At 45.4% G+C, this 20,149-nt stretch overlaps 1 protein-coding gene across 1 annotated transcript; it reads right to left on the reverse strand.

Annotated features, from left to right (window-relative positions):
- Positions 1-726: 726 nt before the first annotated feature.
- On the reverse strand, positions 727-19,750 carry rhol (rhodopsin, like). Its single transcript, XM_056301717.1, is given in 9 exon segments — positions 727-804; positions 807-959; positions 962-1,167; positions 1,170-1,253; positions 1,256-1,326; positions 1,328-1,368; positions 1,371-1,482; positions 11,423-11,524; positions 19,671-19,750. Coding segments are annotated over 9 exon segments (927 nt in total).
- Between the last annotated feature and the right edge of the window lie 399 nt (positions 19,751-20,149).

Raw genomic sequence — 20,149 nt, forward strand, 5'->3', positions numbered from 1 at the left:
CTGAAATGTTGGCTTTGCTTGTTGCGGTCCTGAATGATTTATTTCAAACTTTCCCTTCTAGCAGTTTGATGTTGGGAACTGTCCTAGGGAGAGTCAAAGAAGAGAACATATCCAGATATTTCGTGAGCACTTTTACTCCTTTTTAGATTACAAGAAAAGAAAAAAATTGTAAAAACTGTAGTAAATGCTAAAAACAGTATTAAATTCATATATCAGGAATCAGAAACAATTTATTGTCATTTCTTTTGTGTACTTGCGTACACAAAAGAAACAATTTCATTTCACCCAGCCCACAGCAGTGCGACACAAAAGACAAAAACACACATTCAAAACCGCCAAAAATGACACCATCAAAAACATACAAAACAGAGAGAACAAAGTTTAAAAAAAAAAACAACAACAACACACAAACCGTTAACAACACAGTCCACTCAGTGCAACACAGTCCAAAAAAAACCACTGTCCAGAGAGCGAACTCCAGCCAGGATGCCTGTCGGAACTGCTGGTCTGCATGGGCTAGCTCTTAGCTTAGCCTGCCCCGCTGTCGAGGGCGCACCGCCCGCCCTCGGTGCATTCTCTTTGGGTGCGGCTCCAGGCAGGGCTGTGGTCCCTGGGCCCACGTGGCATGCAAAATGACTATCCTTAGTCAGTCTAGGAGAGAAAGCGTAGTGTTCTGTTGGAAAATTATCTCCCCAACTCGGGTAAATGGTTTTTTCCCCACAAATGTCATACAGAAGACACTCCTCTGGCAGACGGAGAAAGTTCAGTATTGTATGACGGCTGATGCGGCCCTCCTTCTTCTCCTCTTTCTCCTCAAATGGATTCTTTCCACAGTACAGAGTGATGATCATGCATTGGTGAAATTGCTTGTTCATGCAGACATAGATGAAAGGCTTGTAGCGGGATGAGCTCTTGGCAAAGAAGGCTGGCACAGTCATACAGATAGGGACAAAGGTACTGCTCTGCCCTGTTGGGTGAAGATGTACTAAGCAACGCTAGTGTGAGGTGATCAACATACCCAAAAGGCCACGAATGATGACCACCATGCTGGTGCCCTGACACTCTCCCCACTCCGAGTACTCTCTGACTCCTGCCAGGCAACCACAGCCTGCTTGATTGTGCAGAGCAAATGACCCTAGCAGAAGTATATCACAGACAGTTGGTACAGTGGACAACAAATGTGTAGACCAGAAAGGACTCATTGTTAGTGGCTGGCTTAAAGGTGTAGCAGTCAATGCTGCTGGAGCACTGCTTGACCAGATGAAAAGAGCTGGCACGGATCAAGATGAAACCATCATCCTAGTGAAGGCAACCCATGTCGCTCTATCCGAAATGGAATTTGCTCATTGGCTTACACACCACCACCCAGCTTTACACCCAGCCATTACAACTCGGGACCAAAGAGTGATCTGATCTCCATGGATGGCAAAGAAGCCTTTCATATTACATCCATATGCTGCCAGACACCTTCGACACACCTCCCTGCATTCCTCACAATGACATCAAAAACGCCAAAGTTGACTTTGGTGAGGTGAGGCCGTCAACAGACTACCCTCGGTGTTAGCCCATGCCGGTCTGCATGGGCTAGCAGTTAGCTTAGCATGCCCAGCTCTCCCAGCCATCAAACAAAGACAAAACCTAGACGCAGATGTGGACAAAGACACCACATAGACAGTACAGGGTGAGGCCACCACAAATGTGAATTCACGCTGCCATCTTCCGACACTGGCACTGGGTGAGGCCGCTGCAAACGCAAATTCGCGCAGCCATCTTCCCACACCAGAAGCGGTAGTAATCAAAAAGACATGCATGTTAGGGTTAATACTCCTGCCTGTGCCCCTGACCAAGGCAATGGAAAGAAGAATTGGAATTGGTCCCCAAGCGCTGCAGCTGCCCACTGCTGCTATACAATAAGATGGGCTGAATGGAGAAGACAAATTTCATTGTAACTGAAAAACTATACAGTGACAAAAATAAAGTGACTTTCTACTTTCTAATGAATCCTTAAATTATCATGAAGAGGTTGATAACAGCCAGATTCAGCAAAATGTAGTTGATTGGTGTCCAGAGGGTGAAGAAGTTAAGGGTGAAACCAACTAGGATAAAGAACAAGATGTAGGTTGCAAGTGCAGATACAACCAATGGCTCGGCTAAGTAATGCTGCAGATGTTCATAAAGACTCCAACACATACAGTACACTAACCATGGATGGCACAGAAGGACTTTTCGCCCAGTTTGAAAATGGGATGAAAAAGTGTGGTCCTTCTGTGCCAGTCATGGGTACTGTACTGTGAGTGTATGTCAGAAAGACCCCACAGATGACCACTAAAATGGTGCTTTTTCTCTTTAGGTGCGAGCCACCCCAGTGTTGCCTCTTACAAAGGATGAGATTGCACATCGTGCACTGTCAGCAGAAAATGAATTGAGGGCAGAGAAATAATCCATCTTCTGTGGCACATTGGCCTCCTGCACTGCGGCACAGCACCAACAGGTTCCTGTCTTATCCTATTAGCTGGAACACATGAGCATAATCTAGTAGAGCACAGTCACAACTTGTAATGGCAGTGTGATCCAAATTGTGTGGTAAAGTTGTTTTTGCTTCACAGAGGGAATCAATCATGTGTTGAGTACAAGTCCATGCACTGCTAAGCTTCAAATCTGTGCCTTTGTTTCGTTTTCTTTTTTTAGATATGACAATGTACATTTAAATATTGATGCTCTGAAGAAACTTCTGTGGGTGCGCGCATGCGCATGTGTGCATGTGGGGGGAGAGGGGCTCTTTTGGCTCACTGCAAAGGTAATATTTAGATTTTCTTTGCAGAATATGTGAAGTCAGCAATGGCAAAAAAAGTGATATGATGATAACATCTTTTCACAGATTTTACCATCGCTGTATCATTGACTAAGTGATTTCATTTAACTACAGAGAAGGGTTATTTACTTTATAACGATTACTGTACAGCAGGGACCAAATGTTTTTAGTGTGTAAAACCATATAAAAATATTGGCGGGCAATGTTCTTGTTCTTCTGTAATTGTTACACAAACAATTTCTACTTAAGTTTTCATATGAACGGAATAATATTGGTTATGAATTATGAGATTTGCAAAAGACTTCACACAGGAGTGTTAAAGATCACTGAGTCCAAATACATGTAGGTCAGGTGAATCGGCCATACTAAATTGTCCCCAAGTGTGTGTGTGTGTGTGTGTGTGTGTGTGTGTGTGTGTGTGTGTGTGTGTGTGTGTGTGTGTGTGTGTGTGTGTGTGTGTGTGTGTGTGTGTGATAGTCTGGCGGCCTGTCCAGGGTGTCTCCCTTCCTGCTGCCCAATGACTGCTGGGATAGGCTCCAGCATCCACGTGACCCTGAGAGCAGGATAAGCGGTTCAGAGCCTATTCCAGAAGTCATTGGGCGGCAGGTGGGGAGACACCCTGGACAGGTTGCCAGGCCATCACAGGGACAGGGCCATTGACCCGGGATCCTGGACTGAGAAAACAGGAAGAGACCTTGAATATTTTCCTCAACAGGAAATTCCTGCGGTGTCTTCATGCCGATGGTAGGCATGTTTGATTCCTCAAAGCTACTTAAACATGTTAAATATAATTTAGTCGTATAATGCAAAAATTTATGAAATAAAAGTGTTTTTCAGTCTGTGAGCACTTGTCAGCAGCCATTAAACATTGGTTCCAAATGGTATTTGGTTGATTTCTGTCTGAATCATGGATGTATAATACATCCATGGTCTGAATACATATACTTCCTGGGTGAGGGGCACCGGCCAAACGATACCTTATGTAAGCCCCTCCAAACTTTTTGGCGAGCAGGTGACCTGAGGCTGCTGTAAAATCGTTTTCTTCAGATTTTCCATGGGTCGCAGTTGTGTGTGCCCCACACACTCCCACTTTTATTGGCATCGAATTGGTATTGTTTTAATGTTTTTCGATCTAATGTGACTGGACAATTCTCGTGGTTGTCACTCATGTTCACACCCACCACCACGCCTCGTCTCGACTGTCAATCATCCACCGTCTACGAACCCTGATAAAATCTATAGGCTACATTGTCCTACATAACTCTGTGACTGTGTGGACATTAAAGCCGCTATCAGGTGTGCTGCGCCAAGGTAAATTGCGCCCCCCCCCCCCAAAAAATTTTTTTTAGCACCAGCCTCCACTGACTCGCACCATAAATGATATGAATCAATTGTGTTCATATAATTGGCAGAACTGTGATTGACCCAACTGTTTTACTAACAGGTCACGGGCCTTTTCGATATATAGGGCTGGTTTCTTTGTCAGTTTGTTTTGTGCCCCAGTTGAGGCGCCACTGATGCATCTGTTGGTTTAAAAGGGAGACTTGGTTCTGACCCTGGACTGGTCGACTGAATGGAAGAGGCCCCTCCCTGGAGCCATTTGAATCATGATGTTGAGGCTTTGCTCTCTGATCAGTTAGCCGGCACCAAATCACGTTGGGGTACGCCCTTTTAGTTGACTGCTGTGGGTGGAAGGAAAATCTATGACTGAATGACAGGCTGAGATGGGAGCTGAACCCCCCCCCCATCACTCACAGGATATGATTTCCCAGCTGGAGGGCTTGGTTAGGGATAATCCACTGATCAATGAGGAAAATGAGGAACTCACTGTCTGCTTTTCCCTAACCATTTCCCACACAGGATGAGCTCCTCCTTAGAGACTCAGCATACTTCAAATGAACCGGTTCGTGAATTGATTTGTATGAAGATGTTAGGCATCAGGTTCATTTATAGTCTTCTCAAAAGTTACTAATCTCTCTCTCTCTCTCTCTCTTTGTATGTATGTATGTATGTATGTATGTGTATATATATATATATATATATATATATATATATATTCAATAAAATCACAATATTGTGTTAAAGGTCACGCGTGTGACATAGCGGTTTATTCCATTGCCTACCAACACGGGGATCTCCGGCTTGGTCTCTCCCTTGTGTACACGTGCAGTCGGTCCTCCTCCCAGGTCTCCGTGGTGATGGTGGTCGCCACCTGGGCGCTGCTTGGCAACCCCCTCATCACATTTTCTTCTTATGTACCTTATAAATCCATAAAATTTTGTTATCCTGTTTCAATGTTATATTCTTCTCTCACTAAGATGTGACTTTTTTTTTCTTTTTCTTTTTTTTTGCTTGATGATGCTGGTCGCGTGACCTGGGTCCTGGGCTGTTACGGTGGCGGCTGGACACTGCTTGGCATCCTGCGTATCATGCATCCATCCATTATCCAAGCCGCTTGTCCCAAATTGGGGTCGCGGGATGCTGGCGCCTATCCCGGCAGTCATTGGGCGGCAGGCGGGGAGACACCCTGGACAGGCCGACAGACGCCAATCATAAATTTTATAATTCTGTTATCCTCTTTCAATGTATTTTTAAAATTTGCTGTAAACACAACGTCCATTGCACGTTGTCCGTCTTAGGAGAGAGATCCCTCCTCTGTTGCTCTCCCTGAGGTTTCTTCCTATTTTTTCTCCCTTTTAAAGGTTTTTTTTTTGGGGGGGGGAGTTGTTCCTTATCCGATGCAAGGGTCTAAGGACAGGATATTGTGTTGCTGTAAAGCCTCTTGGGCAAATGTGTAATTCATGATATTGGGCTATACAAATAAAATTGACTTAAACTGCAAGTGCAGCGTGAAACTGCAAGTGCAGCATGATTGACACATTCCTCAGCAATTCGTTGTGCTCCCAGAACGCCTAGCCTAGCGAGCCTGCAGTTACTGCTATTGGTTACTCCATGATTTTGCTCATGAATAGTTGGCCACGTTTTGTCACCCTTGCCAATTGCCTAGTTCGCCTATATGGATGCGCTGGCAGTGGTCGCGAAACCGATCACGCAAACGTCATCATTTTGAGTTATTTTGTGTGGGCGCTCTGTGCGGCCCTGGCAAGATGTTGCTAATACCTAAATCCGCTACGGGATGTATGTATGTCTGTACGTCTGTCCTTCGATTTTCTCGACAATCATTCATCCAAACGTCTTCATGCTTGGCAGGTGTAATACTAAGGACCCGCGGAAGTGCAGTCTCGAGTGTGAAGTTGTCGAGAAAATCGAAGGACAGACAGACAGACTTTCTTCCCGCCGCGACCGGATGAACAGTTGCACGCTGCCATTGCAACCAACATGGTGTTCGGAGAGGGGATTCCCCCCGAAAGGGCACTGCACTAGTTATGTCAACAGGAGCTGGCAGTTAGATAAAACAGTGTGGACACAGACTGGGCCTGTATGAAGTTATCTTCTTCTGTCCTTAAGCAGAAATGTTTTGTTTTGTTGTTTTTTTCCAGATAAAAGTACAGCCTCAACTCAGGTGGTGCAACTATCAGCAAATAATGGGTACAACCTCAAAAACCCCAAATCACTCGACAGGGTTTACAGAAATAAGCTAAATTTATTGTTTTCTTTTTTCTTTTCTTTTTTTTATTGGAAGCACTCCACTCTGCCAAAATAGTCACCATTTGCAGCATTCAAACAAAGCAGCGGAAAAAGGCTCTGGCAGCTAGGGAAAGCAGAAAAGTGTGAACATGGCACAAATGTCTTCTTTATTGATCGACTTGGTCCTCTGCTTCCCAGGAAAATCCACTTTCTACTCTTGACAATGTCTGTCGAAAAGAAGGTGGGTGTAGAGAAGAGACACGAGCTGAGGACACAAAATGGCTCATTTATATTTTGAGAAATTCTATTGCAGGAATGGAACCAGCTCTCAGTGACGGCTGGGTCTTTTCTTTTGCTATAAGTGGACCTTATTGTTAAAAATACAGGAGGCCTAATGCAAGCCATCCTTTGACCTACAACAGGGTACTATATATAACCTACAATGACAAACCATTTCCAACATTTAACCTTTTTCAAGCACTCAAGGAAGAGCATACTTGACAATATCTTTAAGCTTTCTAGAGACTTGATATATTATTAAGGTAGGATTAGTTTTTGCACCTTTTGCTTTTTGAGAAGCTCAAACAATGCTGATCTGCAAAATATGTCCTTAATTAACTCAATCGCTTAATAATATTTTCTCACCTCCCCTTGTGCACCGTCTATTTTTTATAGATAAAATAAAATATATTAATATATGAAATAATAGATATTATGAATGCATCGAAAGTGAGTGTGTGACAGATTCCTTTAACTGTCTGTTGGTAGTGCCTTGCAAAAAGCTGGTGTGTGTCCCACACCGCCATCTTGTGGTCAATTTGAAACATCACACCATCCGTCCGGTCACTGTCGTAGTAGCACCGCGAAGCCATCTGAACTTCTTATGTTGACATATGACTTAACCTTGAGCTTTAATTGCCCAGTTATAGCTCACAGTAGAAGGTAAAGAGATTGACCAATGGTCTAAAAGTAAGAGCAATCTGTGCCTCCATCTCACACACACACACACACACACACACACACACACACACACACACACACACACACACACACACACACACACGCCTTCATTATAAGGCATGATATATTGCCCAGAGCATTACTAATATAACATTCAAGGCCAAGGACTGACAATCTGTCAGTCAAGACAGAAAGATCAATATGTCCCCGAGACACTCTACTCTGTACTCCGCGTGTGCGCATGCGCGCGTCCTAGTCGGGGTCTAAGGGAGATGCCGATCTGAAGCGCTTTGATTCATGCTATTGATTTAGCGAAACGGTTGAATCCAAAATAGTGAAATCTCCAAAATAACACAGTTGCTACAAATGGTGTGGTGACATACCTGCTACTGTTAAGACATTGACAGGGGTATGCCCCCGGGTATCCTTCCCCACCACCGTCTGGAAAGGATACGGTCATAAAGGGGTTGCTTTGAAGTTCAGTGATGAGATGTGGCCAGAGCACAACACGCCGTTTATAAGCACAACATGTTGTTTATGTTTGTGGAGCCTTGATCATTTGCTGCTTGTACTGACTTTGCTTTTATAACATGGCTATAACCCGTGTAATTATATTATCTGGTTCAGTTTGAATTTTCTGCTTGTTCATTTAAGTAAACGCCGAGTGATGAGTCGGTCTGGTGTGCAGGCTATGACAATATGTACAAAACATTTGGACTCATTCCTCTATGCAAAATGCAATTCCTGGCAAGGCTGATGTTGTAACCTTGGCTTTTAGATCTTAAGTAAGGATGACTTCCCAGCAAGACTCCATAACACATGATAACATTAAGTCATCTCCCATGACCTGAGCTGAATAGCAAAATAGTCATCTGGTCATAGCAAGTGTATGGCAGTGAGGTTTTATTTGAGGCACACGTTCAGTTTTCCTTTTTGCAGTGTATGCTCCTAAACATATATTATCACGGTTGAGATGGCAGAAAAGTAAAGATTTTGGCAGTGATGTTCATGTGTCATGGCAAGGACAAAGAGGAAATGCAAGATTTTTTTTTGTTCATTTTATTTATTTTGATTTTGAGATACTTTATTGATCCCCGTGAGGAAATTATGCTCTGCTTTTAACCCATCCTAGCTGTGTAGCTAGGAGCAGTGGGCAGCCGCCGTGCAGCGCCCGGGGACCAACTCCAGTTCATCTTGCCATGGCTCAGTCAGGGGGCACAGACAGGAGTACTAACCCTAACATGCATGTTTCTTTTGATGGTGGGGGAAACCGGAGCACCCGGAGAAACCCCACCGCAGACACGGGGAGAACATGCAAACTCCACGCAGAGGACAACCTGGGATGACCCCCAAGGTTGAACAACCCAGGGGTTTGAACCAAGGACCTTCTTGCTGTGAGGTGACAGCACTAACCACTGTGCCACCGTGCCGCCTAATGTAACATGAAAAAAGGCATGGTAGAGAAAGAGGCTAAAAATCGTACCCTGTGGCTCATTGGCAAACTGGCTCAAAAATGTGGTGAGGCAGCACACTAAGTATACTGCAGAGATTATTAGCAGTATAAATTAGCTAGCAGTATAAAGATGTGTGTTTACTAATGGCTTGAATTTGACTGAACTGTAAGACAAAATGAGTCTACATGGCTATCTGTGATCACTGCCCCGTACACTCCTCATAAGGTGCTCTACAGTGAATACAACGGTTCTTTGCTGGCATCAACAGTTTAAATTCAACCCCAGTTCTTGGGGGTTGTTTTGTATAACTGCTCCAGTTGAACCCCAACAATATGTAATATACACAAACTAAATTGCTTTCAGACCGTGGGCCACACACACACACACATACACACACACACACTCAGAGTATATTTCTAGTTCAGGGGGATTTGCACGCAGATCAACAGCATGCTAATAGGCCTTTGGTGTGCCAAGAGAAACATACAAATCAGATATGCATCTGCTTTTTGACCCCACCAGTGGCTTATGGCAGAAAACAAAATCACAATGATAAAAGGTACATTTGCAATAAACATTTCCAAACAATGGCTTTTTGTGTGGCCTGATATTGTCAGGATACTCACATTATGCAGAAATCCAGTCCATAAGGCTTTTGTTTTCAGCAGTGTGCTCACTCCCTTAGCGGCACCAAACAATCCTGAGACTTTCTTCATGATCTCTGTTTTAGGGCTTCTTTTTTGTTATGTCAGAACAAAGACCATTTGGCCCGTTGAACAAAGACAGGCATGCTTGGGGCTGGCTGTAGTGTCTGTAAACTTCATGATTGATGCAGGGGACTGGTGCGGAGTGGCTAGCCATATGTCACTTTGAAATGGGCAGACAGAGGCAGCCATTTTCACGGTGCAAGCTCCAGGACACTTGGTAGACTGATCCTGCTTGAGAGGGATTTCTGTCTTCTAAAGGGAGAATGTCTAACGTTGATGTAAATATTGATAAGTTAAGACAGCTTTGAGTTAAAGTATGCTAATTTATGTCATATTTTCTTCTCAATCTTACTTCATTCTACCTTTCTGTCCTGTTCCCTCCACCCACTGAGCACATCTGTGGTCGTTGGGATTTGTTGGACCGACCACGTAACCATAAGGTTTGTCGATCTTTGAAAAATATTTTCAAACGACTAATTTAAGACACTTTTATGGACTAGGCATACTGTATTGTTATGCACTGATGACAGATGAATTTAGTAGAAATCCCTCCAAATTGAGGACAATCGTTAACCGGCTGACCTCTTGGTTATCCTCCATCTCTCAGTGGAAAGCAGAGACGTAAGATCACAGCAGCACTTCATTAAGACTGTCAGTGGTCCTGTGGAAAACCATTACTCCCTAGCTAACAGGCCACTCAATATAGGGTGTGGGCGGCACGGTGGCCCAGTGGTTAGCACTGTTGTCTCACAGCAAGAAGGTCCTGGGTTCGAACCTCAGGCCGACCCAGGTCCTTTCGGTGTGGAGTTTGCATGTTCCCCCCGTGTGTTTCCTCCAGGTGCTCCTATTTCCTCCCAACCATCAAAAAGACATGCCTGTTAGGGTTAATACTCCTGCCTGTGTCCCTGATCAAGGCAATGGAAAGAAGAACTGGAGTTGATCCTCAGATGCTGCAGCTGCCCACTGCTCCTATACAATAGGATGGGTTAAATGCAGAGAACAAAGTCATTGTAACCTGTACAGTGACAAAATAAAGTGGCTTTCTTTCTTTGCTTTCTCTATATCTGCCGGTTTTGCAACATTATGGACTTGTTTTATCACCTGAGATCGTAGCAGTTGCAGTCCCCTTGGCTAGCCCATTACAGTTGGATAAAAGTTAGATATTTTTGGTCCTTTATATAAAAGATATATAGGTGTTTACTGCAGTCAGCTCTTAGAAGTAAAATGTGTAATTTGTTTGGTGTGTGTCAGATAAGGGGCCCTCTCTATTTCTGTCCCCGTATGTTAATATAGTCAACTCAACAGGAAGATTGTTGTTATGCATAAATGGGGTGGGAGATAACTAGAAAAGGAAAAGGGGTGGGGGTGGGGGGGATTTGAGCATAAATCTCTGCTGGTCTTGCCAGACTGGGAAACATTAGAAAATACGTGTACAAAGACAGGAAGAGAAAATAGGAGTGCTTCCTCCTTCTGTTTACTATGGACTATCGCTGGTGTGTTCAGCCAAAGTCTTTGACTCATGGCAAGTCATCTTGAGCCAGAAAACGTATTAACCCAGGTGGTCCATCCTTGTTCTGACACACGTTGGATGGAAACTGGCGTGTGGCAGACGCTGCACCGCCCTGCGGCAGGTGGATGGGCGAAGTCTGGAAGGGCGAGGTACGGTGAACGTGCGTTTCTTCCGTGTATTCTTTTGCTGATGTGCATCACATCCTTTCTGTGGGTTGTGAGTAAGCATGTCCCACTTCTGAGGCCTTACAGTAAAGGGACGAATGAAGCCTGGAGAAGGGTGTGTGTGACCTACTCAGAGGGGAGGGGTGACATTTCTCCCCTAGATTGGACAATGGAAGGGAGGGTCAGTGTGGACAGAGACAGGGGTTGAGAGGATGACTACCTCATACCTTACACAGCCGGATGGGTTGTGTAAAGGCCCCTCAGTGACGAAGACGTGGACTTTCCCATGATTGGGACCTACATCCTGGAAGGAATCAAGGAGCTTGTCCCTATGGGGTAAAGACAGAGCAACGTAAGGAAAGAGTCAAACGTCACAGCCATTTCTTCACTGCCTCCAAAAATAGGAAAACAGCACAGTTTTTCAGCAAAAATATATCAAGAGTGTGATATGGTGCTGTTCTGTACAATTCATACGGTGAACTGAAATGGATTCAGTCCAACTAGGTCTTCAGACATCAGTGCTGGATAGTGTTATATAATGGCTGAGGCTGGCTGAGACTGTGAGTCAAGGGAGACCAGCAGTCTTGGGGAAGTGATTGTTCCCCGAGTGGCATGACACAGCAGGGAAGCAGAATGGGTCACACAGCCGGCCCAATATGCAAACAAGGCCATTTCTGTGGGAAAACAGCACTGAGCATGCTCCGTGACCCATGCTGGCTAGCTTGTCCATGGGCCACTGGGGACATCTCTAGGGAAGGACACTCTACTCTATTTCCCGCCATGCAGAGAAAATAGAATATCACACACGCACTCTTTCTCCATGTATCTCAACCTCATTCCTGCTCCTACTCCATCTCTCTTTCTTTTTCAAACTTTCTCACTGTCTCTTTCTATCTCTTTTTCTTCTTCAGTCTCCATAATGTCTTCATGCTAAACACATGCTAAAGATGGTTCCAACATAAGCTGTTAAATCATTGGGAAATATAATACTTGGTGGGAAATACACATTTTCTGTAATTTACTGTGTGTGAGTTTGTATGTGTGTGTGTGCACCTGTATTGTTTGCATAGATGCCTTTCCTGCACTCCTCTGCTATAGCATGTACCCAATATGGTTCTGCATTAACAGGGCAATAAACTTGCAGTGACTCTTCCCAGACCTGCATGGCTCACAGAAGGCATCCTCAGTTCTTAAAGCAGTCTCTATGCAAGAGTGACTCTGTCTGTTGTGATTTTCCTCCTAGTTTCCTTTGTTGACGCAACAAGCCACTAAACCCTTCAGACACTTGAGTGCTGTGACGTCTGTTGTTTCAGGGACATATCGGGGTTTACAAGTATGAGAAGCCCAGTGCCAGGGGCTCTACGGACACACGCACATTAACAGCATCACTGTGACGTCTCTGCATGTGTTGAAGTGAAAAGTTGTCATTTGAGAGCTACTGTACAGAACATAGTCTGGAGTACAACTCAGACACTAATGTTGACCCTAAGAAACACTTGAGTTTTCCTCTTAAAAGTATCATATGAAGGGTGTCCGGGTAGTGTAGAGGTCTATTCCGTTGCCTACCAACACAGGGATCGCCGGTTCGACTCCCCATGTTACATCCGGCTTGGTCGTGTGTCCCTACATCCCTACAGACACAATTGGCCATGGAAGCCAGTTGTGGGTATATGTCCTGGTCGCTGCACGAGCGCCTCCTATGGTCAGTCGAGGCGCCTGTTTGTGGGGGAGGAGGAACCGGGGGAATAGTGTGATCCTCCCACACGCTACGTCCCCCCGGTGAAACTCCTCTGTCAGGTGAAAAGAAGTGGCTGGCGACTCCACATGTATCGGAGGAGGCATGTGGTAGTCTGCAGCCCTCCCCGGATCAGCAGAGGGGGTGGAGCAGCAACCGGGATGGCTCGGAAGAGTGGGGTAATTGGCCGGATACAATTGGGGTGAAAAAGGAGGAAAATCCAAAAAAAAAAAAACTATCATATTTGACTTTTTGCAGCTTTTGAGGGCAAACTAACTGAATATTATTGAGATACATGTGAGCATGAGGGGATTATTGAATCAGTTTTGCTTCATGAGTTAATCTGATGTGATGTCTTCGACCACCCTTTAACCAAACCTCAACCGGTGTTGCTCCACTCGGTTTCGTTCAATGTTTCGGTGTGTGCATAAACAATACACTAAAGAGGTAAACCCCATCCTAACACACAGGCCTGTAGTCAGAACACACATCGTCCCCTTTTGTGTTCAGGTGAGTCCCCTATGCTCCCTTCACTGACCCGCTCACTTAAATCTCTCTTGCCGTGTGGTGTCAGTCATGGAGGTCAACGGGGGTTATCACTGCTTGTTATCAGTGATGTTTTGGTGCTTGGTGCATCACTGTCTACTGTTCTCACTAGGCCGCAACAAACTCCTCTACGCTGACTCAGCACACCCCTTATTCCTGTATACACACAAACATGAAATCGCTCCTGAGTGCTGCTGACTAAGTTCCTGCTTCCCCCTCCCCAAATGTAAACTCAAACACAACTGCACGGGTTGTGATACTGATCCCTGATCTGCATTCACGGACAACTTAACCCTACGCCCTATTCAAATTACCCTTTGACCTTTATGGACTCTAAACCCCTCAAGATGACTTTTAAGACATAGGTGCTATGTAATTAATGACGTGTCAACAGGCCTCTGATGTTAAAGCTTTCAATGTCGATGCAAACCGATGACAATCTGGCGCAAAGATCGAGGGGATGAGAGTAGGCAGGGTTGAGATCGTGAGTCTCTCAGGGTCCTCAGTTTCTTTCAGATGGTGTTTTTGAAGAGCATGGGTGGGCAGTATATCCATCCATCCATTCATTTTCCAAGCCGCTTATCCCAATCAGGGTTGCGGGGATGCTGGAGCCTATCCCAGCAGTTATTGGATAGCAGACGGGGAGACACAGGCTGCCAGGCCATCACAGGTCTGTGGACTGTGGGTGGTAACCCACGCAGACACGGGGAGAACATGCAAACTCCACACAAAGGATGCCCCAGGATGATCCCCAAGACTGGACAACCGCAGGGTTCAAACCCAGGACCTTCTTACAGTGAGGCGACTCTGTGCTAACCACTGCACCACCGTGCCGCCCTGGGCAAAATATATATATATATATGTCCCCCCTTTTTTTCCCTACCCAATTGTATCTGGCCAATTACCCCACTCTTCTGAGCCATCCTGGTCGCTGCAGACTACCACATGCCTCCTCCGATACATGTGGGGTCTCCAGCCGCTTCTTTTCACCTGACAGTGAGGATTTTCACCAGGGGGACGTAGCATGTGGGAGGATCACGCTAGTCCCCCCAGTTCTCCCTCCCCCCCAAACAGGTGCCCTAACTGACCAGAGGGGGCGCTAGTGCAGCAACCAGGACACATACCCACATCCGGCTTCCCACCCGCAGATATGGCTAATTGTGTCTGTAGGGGCACCCAACCAAGCCGGAGGTAACACAGGGATTTCAACCAGTGATCCCCATGTTGGTAGGCAATGGAATAGACCGCTACGCTACCCGGACATCCAGCAATATCTATTTTATTAACATCTATTAGTAAGGACATGTGAGAGCTCATCCTGGTCCTCATACTTTGCAGGTTTGATACTGACCAAAATTAATTAATAAAACCACTAAATTGCACATAATCTGTGCCAGTCTTCCTGCTGTCGGGGATGAGTCCAGCGGTCTTATCAACACGATATTATCATTTGGGGAGAAAGTTTATATACAACCAGCCTTTCCAGGCTGTTTCTCAATACCATTCATTGAGAGGACACTGCAGTTCACACTTAATCGATGGGCTCCTCATTCAGTGTGGAGAGAGATAGTAAATCAAGAGATTAATTAGATGCTGTCCTGACTGACCTTTCCTTATTCTACTCTCAGCTCACGTTTAATCCCTGCGCTGGCATGTCATAGCCCTTATCTAATCAGACACAATGTCGAGGAACAAATTCTCATTAACAGCAGCACCCTGGGATAGTATTTGGGGTGGGGTGGGGTGGGGTGCGGTGGGGTGGGGGGCGTTCAACACCTACACATCATAGCATTGCACTGTTCAACTAGTCTTGCTCTGTTTGTCACCTAACAGCTGCCTGTGAGCTGCTGGGACGAGATGCATCGCTAAAGGACACCTCTGGAGTGGTTGTCTGTGCAATTATTTCAGGGGGTCCCACGCTCCAAACCAGCATCCTTCTGGTCACAAAGTCGGTTTTCAAATGGTAAGAGGCCATCTGTTCACTGCCTCCTTACTTGATTGGATTTATCTATACTTCTCTACTTTCATTTGTTCAGTACAGTTCACTTTAACCCGTTCCAATCCATCCAAATCTCATCAAATCAAGCTGGTTTTATATTAGTTTGTTTGATTTATTGGTTTTATTGCCATAAATACCAAAACGTTACTCTGGAAAGTTGTCCAAGTCAAGCGGTTATTGGTAATAACATGAAAAGTCAAGGATGTACTCCTGTTTTCTCCCTCCTCGACACATTTCCTATACTCGGCCCATCCCCAAATTCTTCCCCCCGTTTTGTCTTGTGTCCTTGATCCCTCCAATCAGCTCTCTGTTCACCCTATTACCTGGCCAGCTCTCCTCCAGCTTGGAGCCCACACTGCCCTTCATTCCATGAGATGCCTGCTTATCCTGCTTCCTCTTCACTTTATCTATCTGGACAAGAACATGTTGTTACCGGGCACCGGCGCAAGGGAAGAACAAAGCCAGGTGAGCGACAGAGACCATTTCATCCCTTTTGCTTTTATCTTGGTTGTCTTGCTGTTAATTAGATGGGAGGATGTTTTGATTAGGACACATTCCCTGGATGCTCACACTATCAGCTCAGTACAATACAGCCGACAGCGCAAGCTGCCGAAGGGTGGTAGTGATGGTGGTGGTAGGGGTTGCAGTGTATGCAAGAATGAGTGTGTGTGTGTGTGTGTGTGTGTGTGTGTGTGTGTGTGTGTGTGTGTTTGTGTGTGTGTGTGTGTGTGCGTGCGTGCGTGTATACACCAGGTACTCTTTGGACTTGTAAGATTGAAGACAGAGCCGGCAGTGAGAAGAGGAGGGCGATGGGAGCGGTGCGTGATCAGAGTGAAAACAGCTCTTGGCGCATAAGCAGAGCTCAGTCCTCAATGTGCTTTCACATTGTATCACTTGTAGTGCTGAAGCGCGGAAGGAGTTAGCCACTGTGGGGCCGATAAACAGGGCTATTACACAAGCCCACGGAGGTATAACTATTTCCTCTTTTGCTGACTTGTATGTGCACATGTTTTACAAGGTCTTCACCCCCTCATACGTGCATCCCTACCTTCACTCTATGTCGATTTTTTTTGGCCACTTATTCTCAGAGACATGATGTGAAAAGGAGTCACGGCACTGTAAGCTCTCTGAGGCACTGGCATCTGGATCCGTATCCCTCAGCCAGGCCTGACGTGTCATTTTCAGTACAAATTGACCCTCCGCACAAAACATTTGAGTTTGTGTGTTTGTATAAGCTTGTGTGAGAAAGGGTGTGTGTGTGTGTGTGTGGGGGGGGGGTTGGATGAAAGAGGCTGTGAATGAATATTCGGTCCCCCTTTTGGGGGGTAATTTTCAATTTTAGGCTTAGAAAAATACCTCACATCTCAAGATTGCAGTCACCCATTCAAATGCTACTCTGTAAGAATGCAGATTATTTTGCAGAACATGGTTAACTAAGATCAGACCTCACCAAGCGTTGGAGCGGTTTGAACATGGAAACTGTTGTTGGAATTTTCGAGCTCGCACTGAAATTTCAAACTGGTGCTGAAAGTACAGCCAATGGGAAAGATGCCTAGAATAAAAAAAAAAGGTAAGGTCTTTGAGTACTACCCTTTTAAGATGTTGGCAACAGAACAAAGAGAACGATCTCTCTTTCTCTCTAGCTCCCTATCAGCCCACCACTTATCAAAGTCATACCCATGTTGTGATCCTGTCACTAAATTCCTTCTCATTTTCTCCCTAGGTGGCCCTGTCTTGTCACTCAAGTCAGTGGCATGCAAGCAGGCCCAGTAAAACATCAATTCCCCCATTACCAGATTGGTTTCTGGGTTATCCTCACCCAGTCTGTCTGGCTTCCTTATCAACCTACATAGCTGCTTCCATTAGTAAGTCTTTCATCTGCCTCTCTGGTCTTCTGCCAAACCACCAGGTTCTCCTTTACCCTCCTACTCCTGGAGAAAAGGGAATTAGCTTTCAGTCTTGGGGGACGGAGGCTTGGGATTGGGTGGGAATAATGCCCGGAAGTGGAGGTCAGATCTACAAGTAACTTGTTATTAGGTTACTTGAGGGTATATGGGAATCATTCAAAAGAGTGGTTTAGGAAATTTTTGAGTAAAGATTGAATTTCTGCCATATCCTGATAAAGTCACTTTGTTTGATTTTTTTCCTAAGAAGAAGTCAGTGGGTGGCAGGGCCTTTTCCTATCGGGCCACGTTCTTATGGAATGACGCCGTCAGACAATCAGTCTTAGGAGTCCTTTATCCAAACTTAAAACACGTCTTTTTGCCTTAATCTACAATTAGTTGCCTTTAAGTTGAGTGCTGCACAACCTGTACTGCATGGGGGGGGGGGGGTTGGTTTCTGTCTCAGTGAATTTACCAACCACTGTTCTGCCGACCAGATTATAGCGTATAGATTACTAACTATTTCAAACTGTTCTCTTCTCTCACATGTCTTTTCTCTCTCTCTGAATGATGTCTTCTCCTTTCTCTTTTTCTGTGTGTGAATGCTGTGATGCGAGTCTCCCTTGTGTGCACGTGCAGTCTGTCCTCCTCCCAGGTCTCCATGGTGACAGTGGTCAACACCTGGACACTGCTTGGCATCCTCCTCATCACAGTCTTTATAGCTCATATAAATCCTGTTTCAGTGTTATATCCTTCTCTCTCTCTCTCTGATGTGTGACTAATGTCTTTTCTTGTCTCTTCTCCTGTGTATGTGAATGGTGTGATGTGAGTCTCTTCTGCGTGCATGTGTAGTGTGTCCTTCTGTCAAGTCTACATGGTGATGCTGGTCGCGTGGCTCAGGTCCTGGGCTGGTCCAGTGGCATCGGGACACTGCTTGGCATCCTCCTCATCATATTCTTCATATATTTTACAATTCCATTATAATTCTGTTATCCTCTTTCAAGGTTTTATTCTGTAAATTGTGTAAACACAACATCCATTGCATGTTGTGCGTCTTGGGAGAGAAAGCCGTCCTCTGTTGCTCTCGCTGAGGTTTCTCCTCCCTGTTGAAGGATTTTTTTTTTTTAACGAATTGTTCCTTATCTGATGCAAAGGTCTAAGGACAGGATGTTGTATTACTGTAAAGCCCCCTGGGGCAAATTTGTAATTTGTGATATTGGGCTATACAAATAAAATTGACTCGACTTCATTTAGATAAAATGTGTCTGGAACCTTTTTTCACCTCAAATTATTACAATAAATTGCATAAATGTTTTTTCTAGTATCCCATTAAAATAATTCCCCACAATAGTTTTACTTGGTCTTCGTGTGTGTGCACGGTGCTGAGGCTAGCACAGCTCAGCACAGCCCTGCCACTACTCCACCTCTGGACTCCCAACTGGATGGTGTTGGGGGATGAGGTCTGGACTGTAGCCTGGGTTTGGGGGCCAGAGCATCCGGTGGGAATGTACAGTTAATATACCCGTGTGGAAGACTCCAAAGGGGCTAACTGGACTCTGTCAACCCCAGCTCATTACATCCCTCACTGGGAAACCTCCGGTGTATAGCACATCGGCAGAAATGGGATACCTATCCGTAAGATGAAATGCCAACAAGGCAGAGAGCTGAGAGAGAGGGAATGCTCAGTGTTAATCGGAGTTTTCGGTGTTCTTTCTGCCCGTGTCGAAAAGCTGTGGCGGTTTTTCCTCTCAGGTTTTGTAACAGGAGAGACTAGAATGAGGAAGGGGTCATGTTGACTAGAGAGGACTGACAACTTACGTTTTCCACAGCATACTTACGCAATGCTCACCAAGGTCAGGGCGCCTGATGAGCAACAGCAGCAAAACAACTACCAGTTTAGTTCAAACCGGCGCTCTGATAAGAAACTAAGCTAATGGAAAAATCAGTCAAGCAGATGTACTTTTGAGGACAAGACAGTGACATAAATCAGAATTCTGGTTAGCCCTGTGACCCTGTGAGTATACTCTGTGTGTGTGTGGTTGTGTGTGTACATGTACCCACGCAATTTTCCCTATTGCGTGCGCACACATTTGTCACCACATGTGTGTAAGGCAGCTTTGTGATTGCTTTTTAATGGTCACGATAAGTCTTCCTGTTTCCACCCCGAACAGCACAAGACTTGGAGTTACATTGTGTGTTACAAGGCCAACGTTCTCCCTGACCAGCGAGTCCCAGTCCTTACGTCTCTCATCTACCGCAATCAGCCCAGTCTGATGAGCTACGGCTACTGTAGAGTCAGCACACTTCCACACCTGCGCTCCATGCCGGCACCGATCATCATACACTCAATCACAGCTTCGGGACAGCAGGGGAAACGACTGTTCGCATGCATGTTGTGTACCGCTTAACAACACGAACAAGAAGGGACTTTCTCCTAACCACCCCCACCCGCCACCCCCACCTCCCCGACTTCACCTCCTAACCCAGACTGCTCATTTCACAGACTCAGCAGAACAATTCCAGCTTGTTTGAGTATGTGGCCCCAAGCTGTGTCTGCTCTTATGTTTATGATATGTTTGTTGTGAGTGAACGTGTGTGTGAGAGAGAGAGAGATAGAGTGAGAGAGAGTGAGAGAGAGAGAGAGAGACAATGTGTGTGTGTGTGTGTGTGTGTGTGTGTGTGTAAGTCTGCGTATGTTGTGTTCATCCCAGCTACCATTGTGTGTGTGTGTGTGTGTGTGTCTTTGGCTGGGTTTGGGGGGGCCATGTTTGTGGCTTTACTTCCCTGCTGT

The sequence above is a fragment of the Lampris incognitus genome, chromosome 2, assembly GCF_029633865.1.
Source record: "Lampris incognitus isolate fLamInc1 chromosome 2, fLamInc1.hap2, whole genome shotgun sequence".
NCBI lineage: Eukaryota > Metazoa > Chordata > Actinopteri > Lampriformes > Lampridae > Lampris > Lampris incognitus.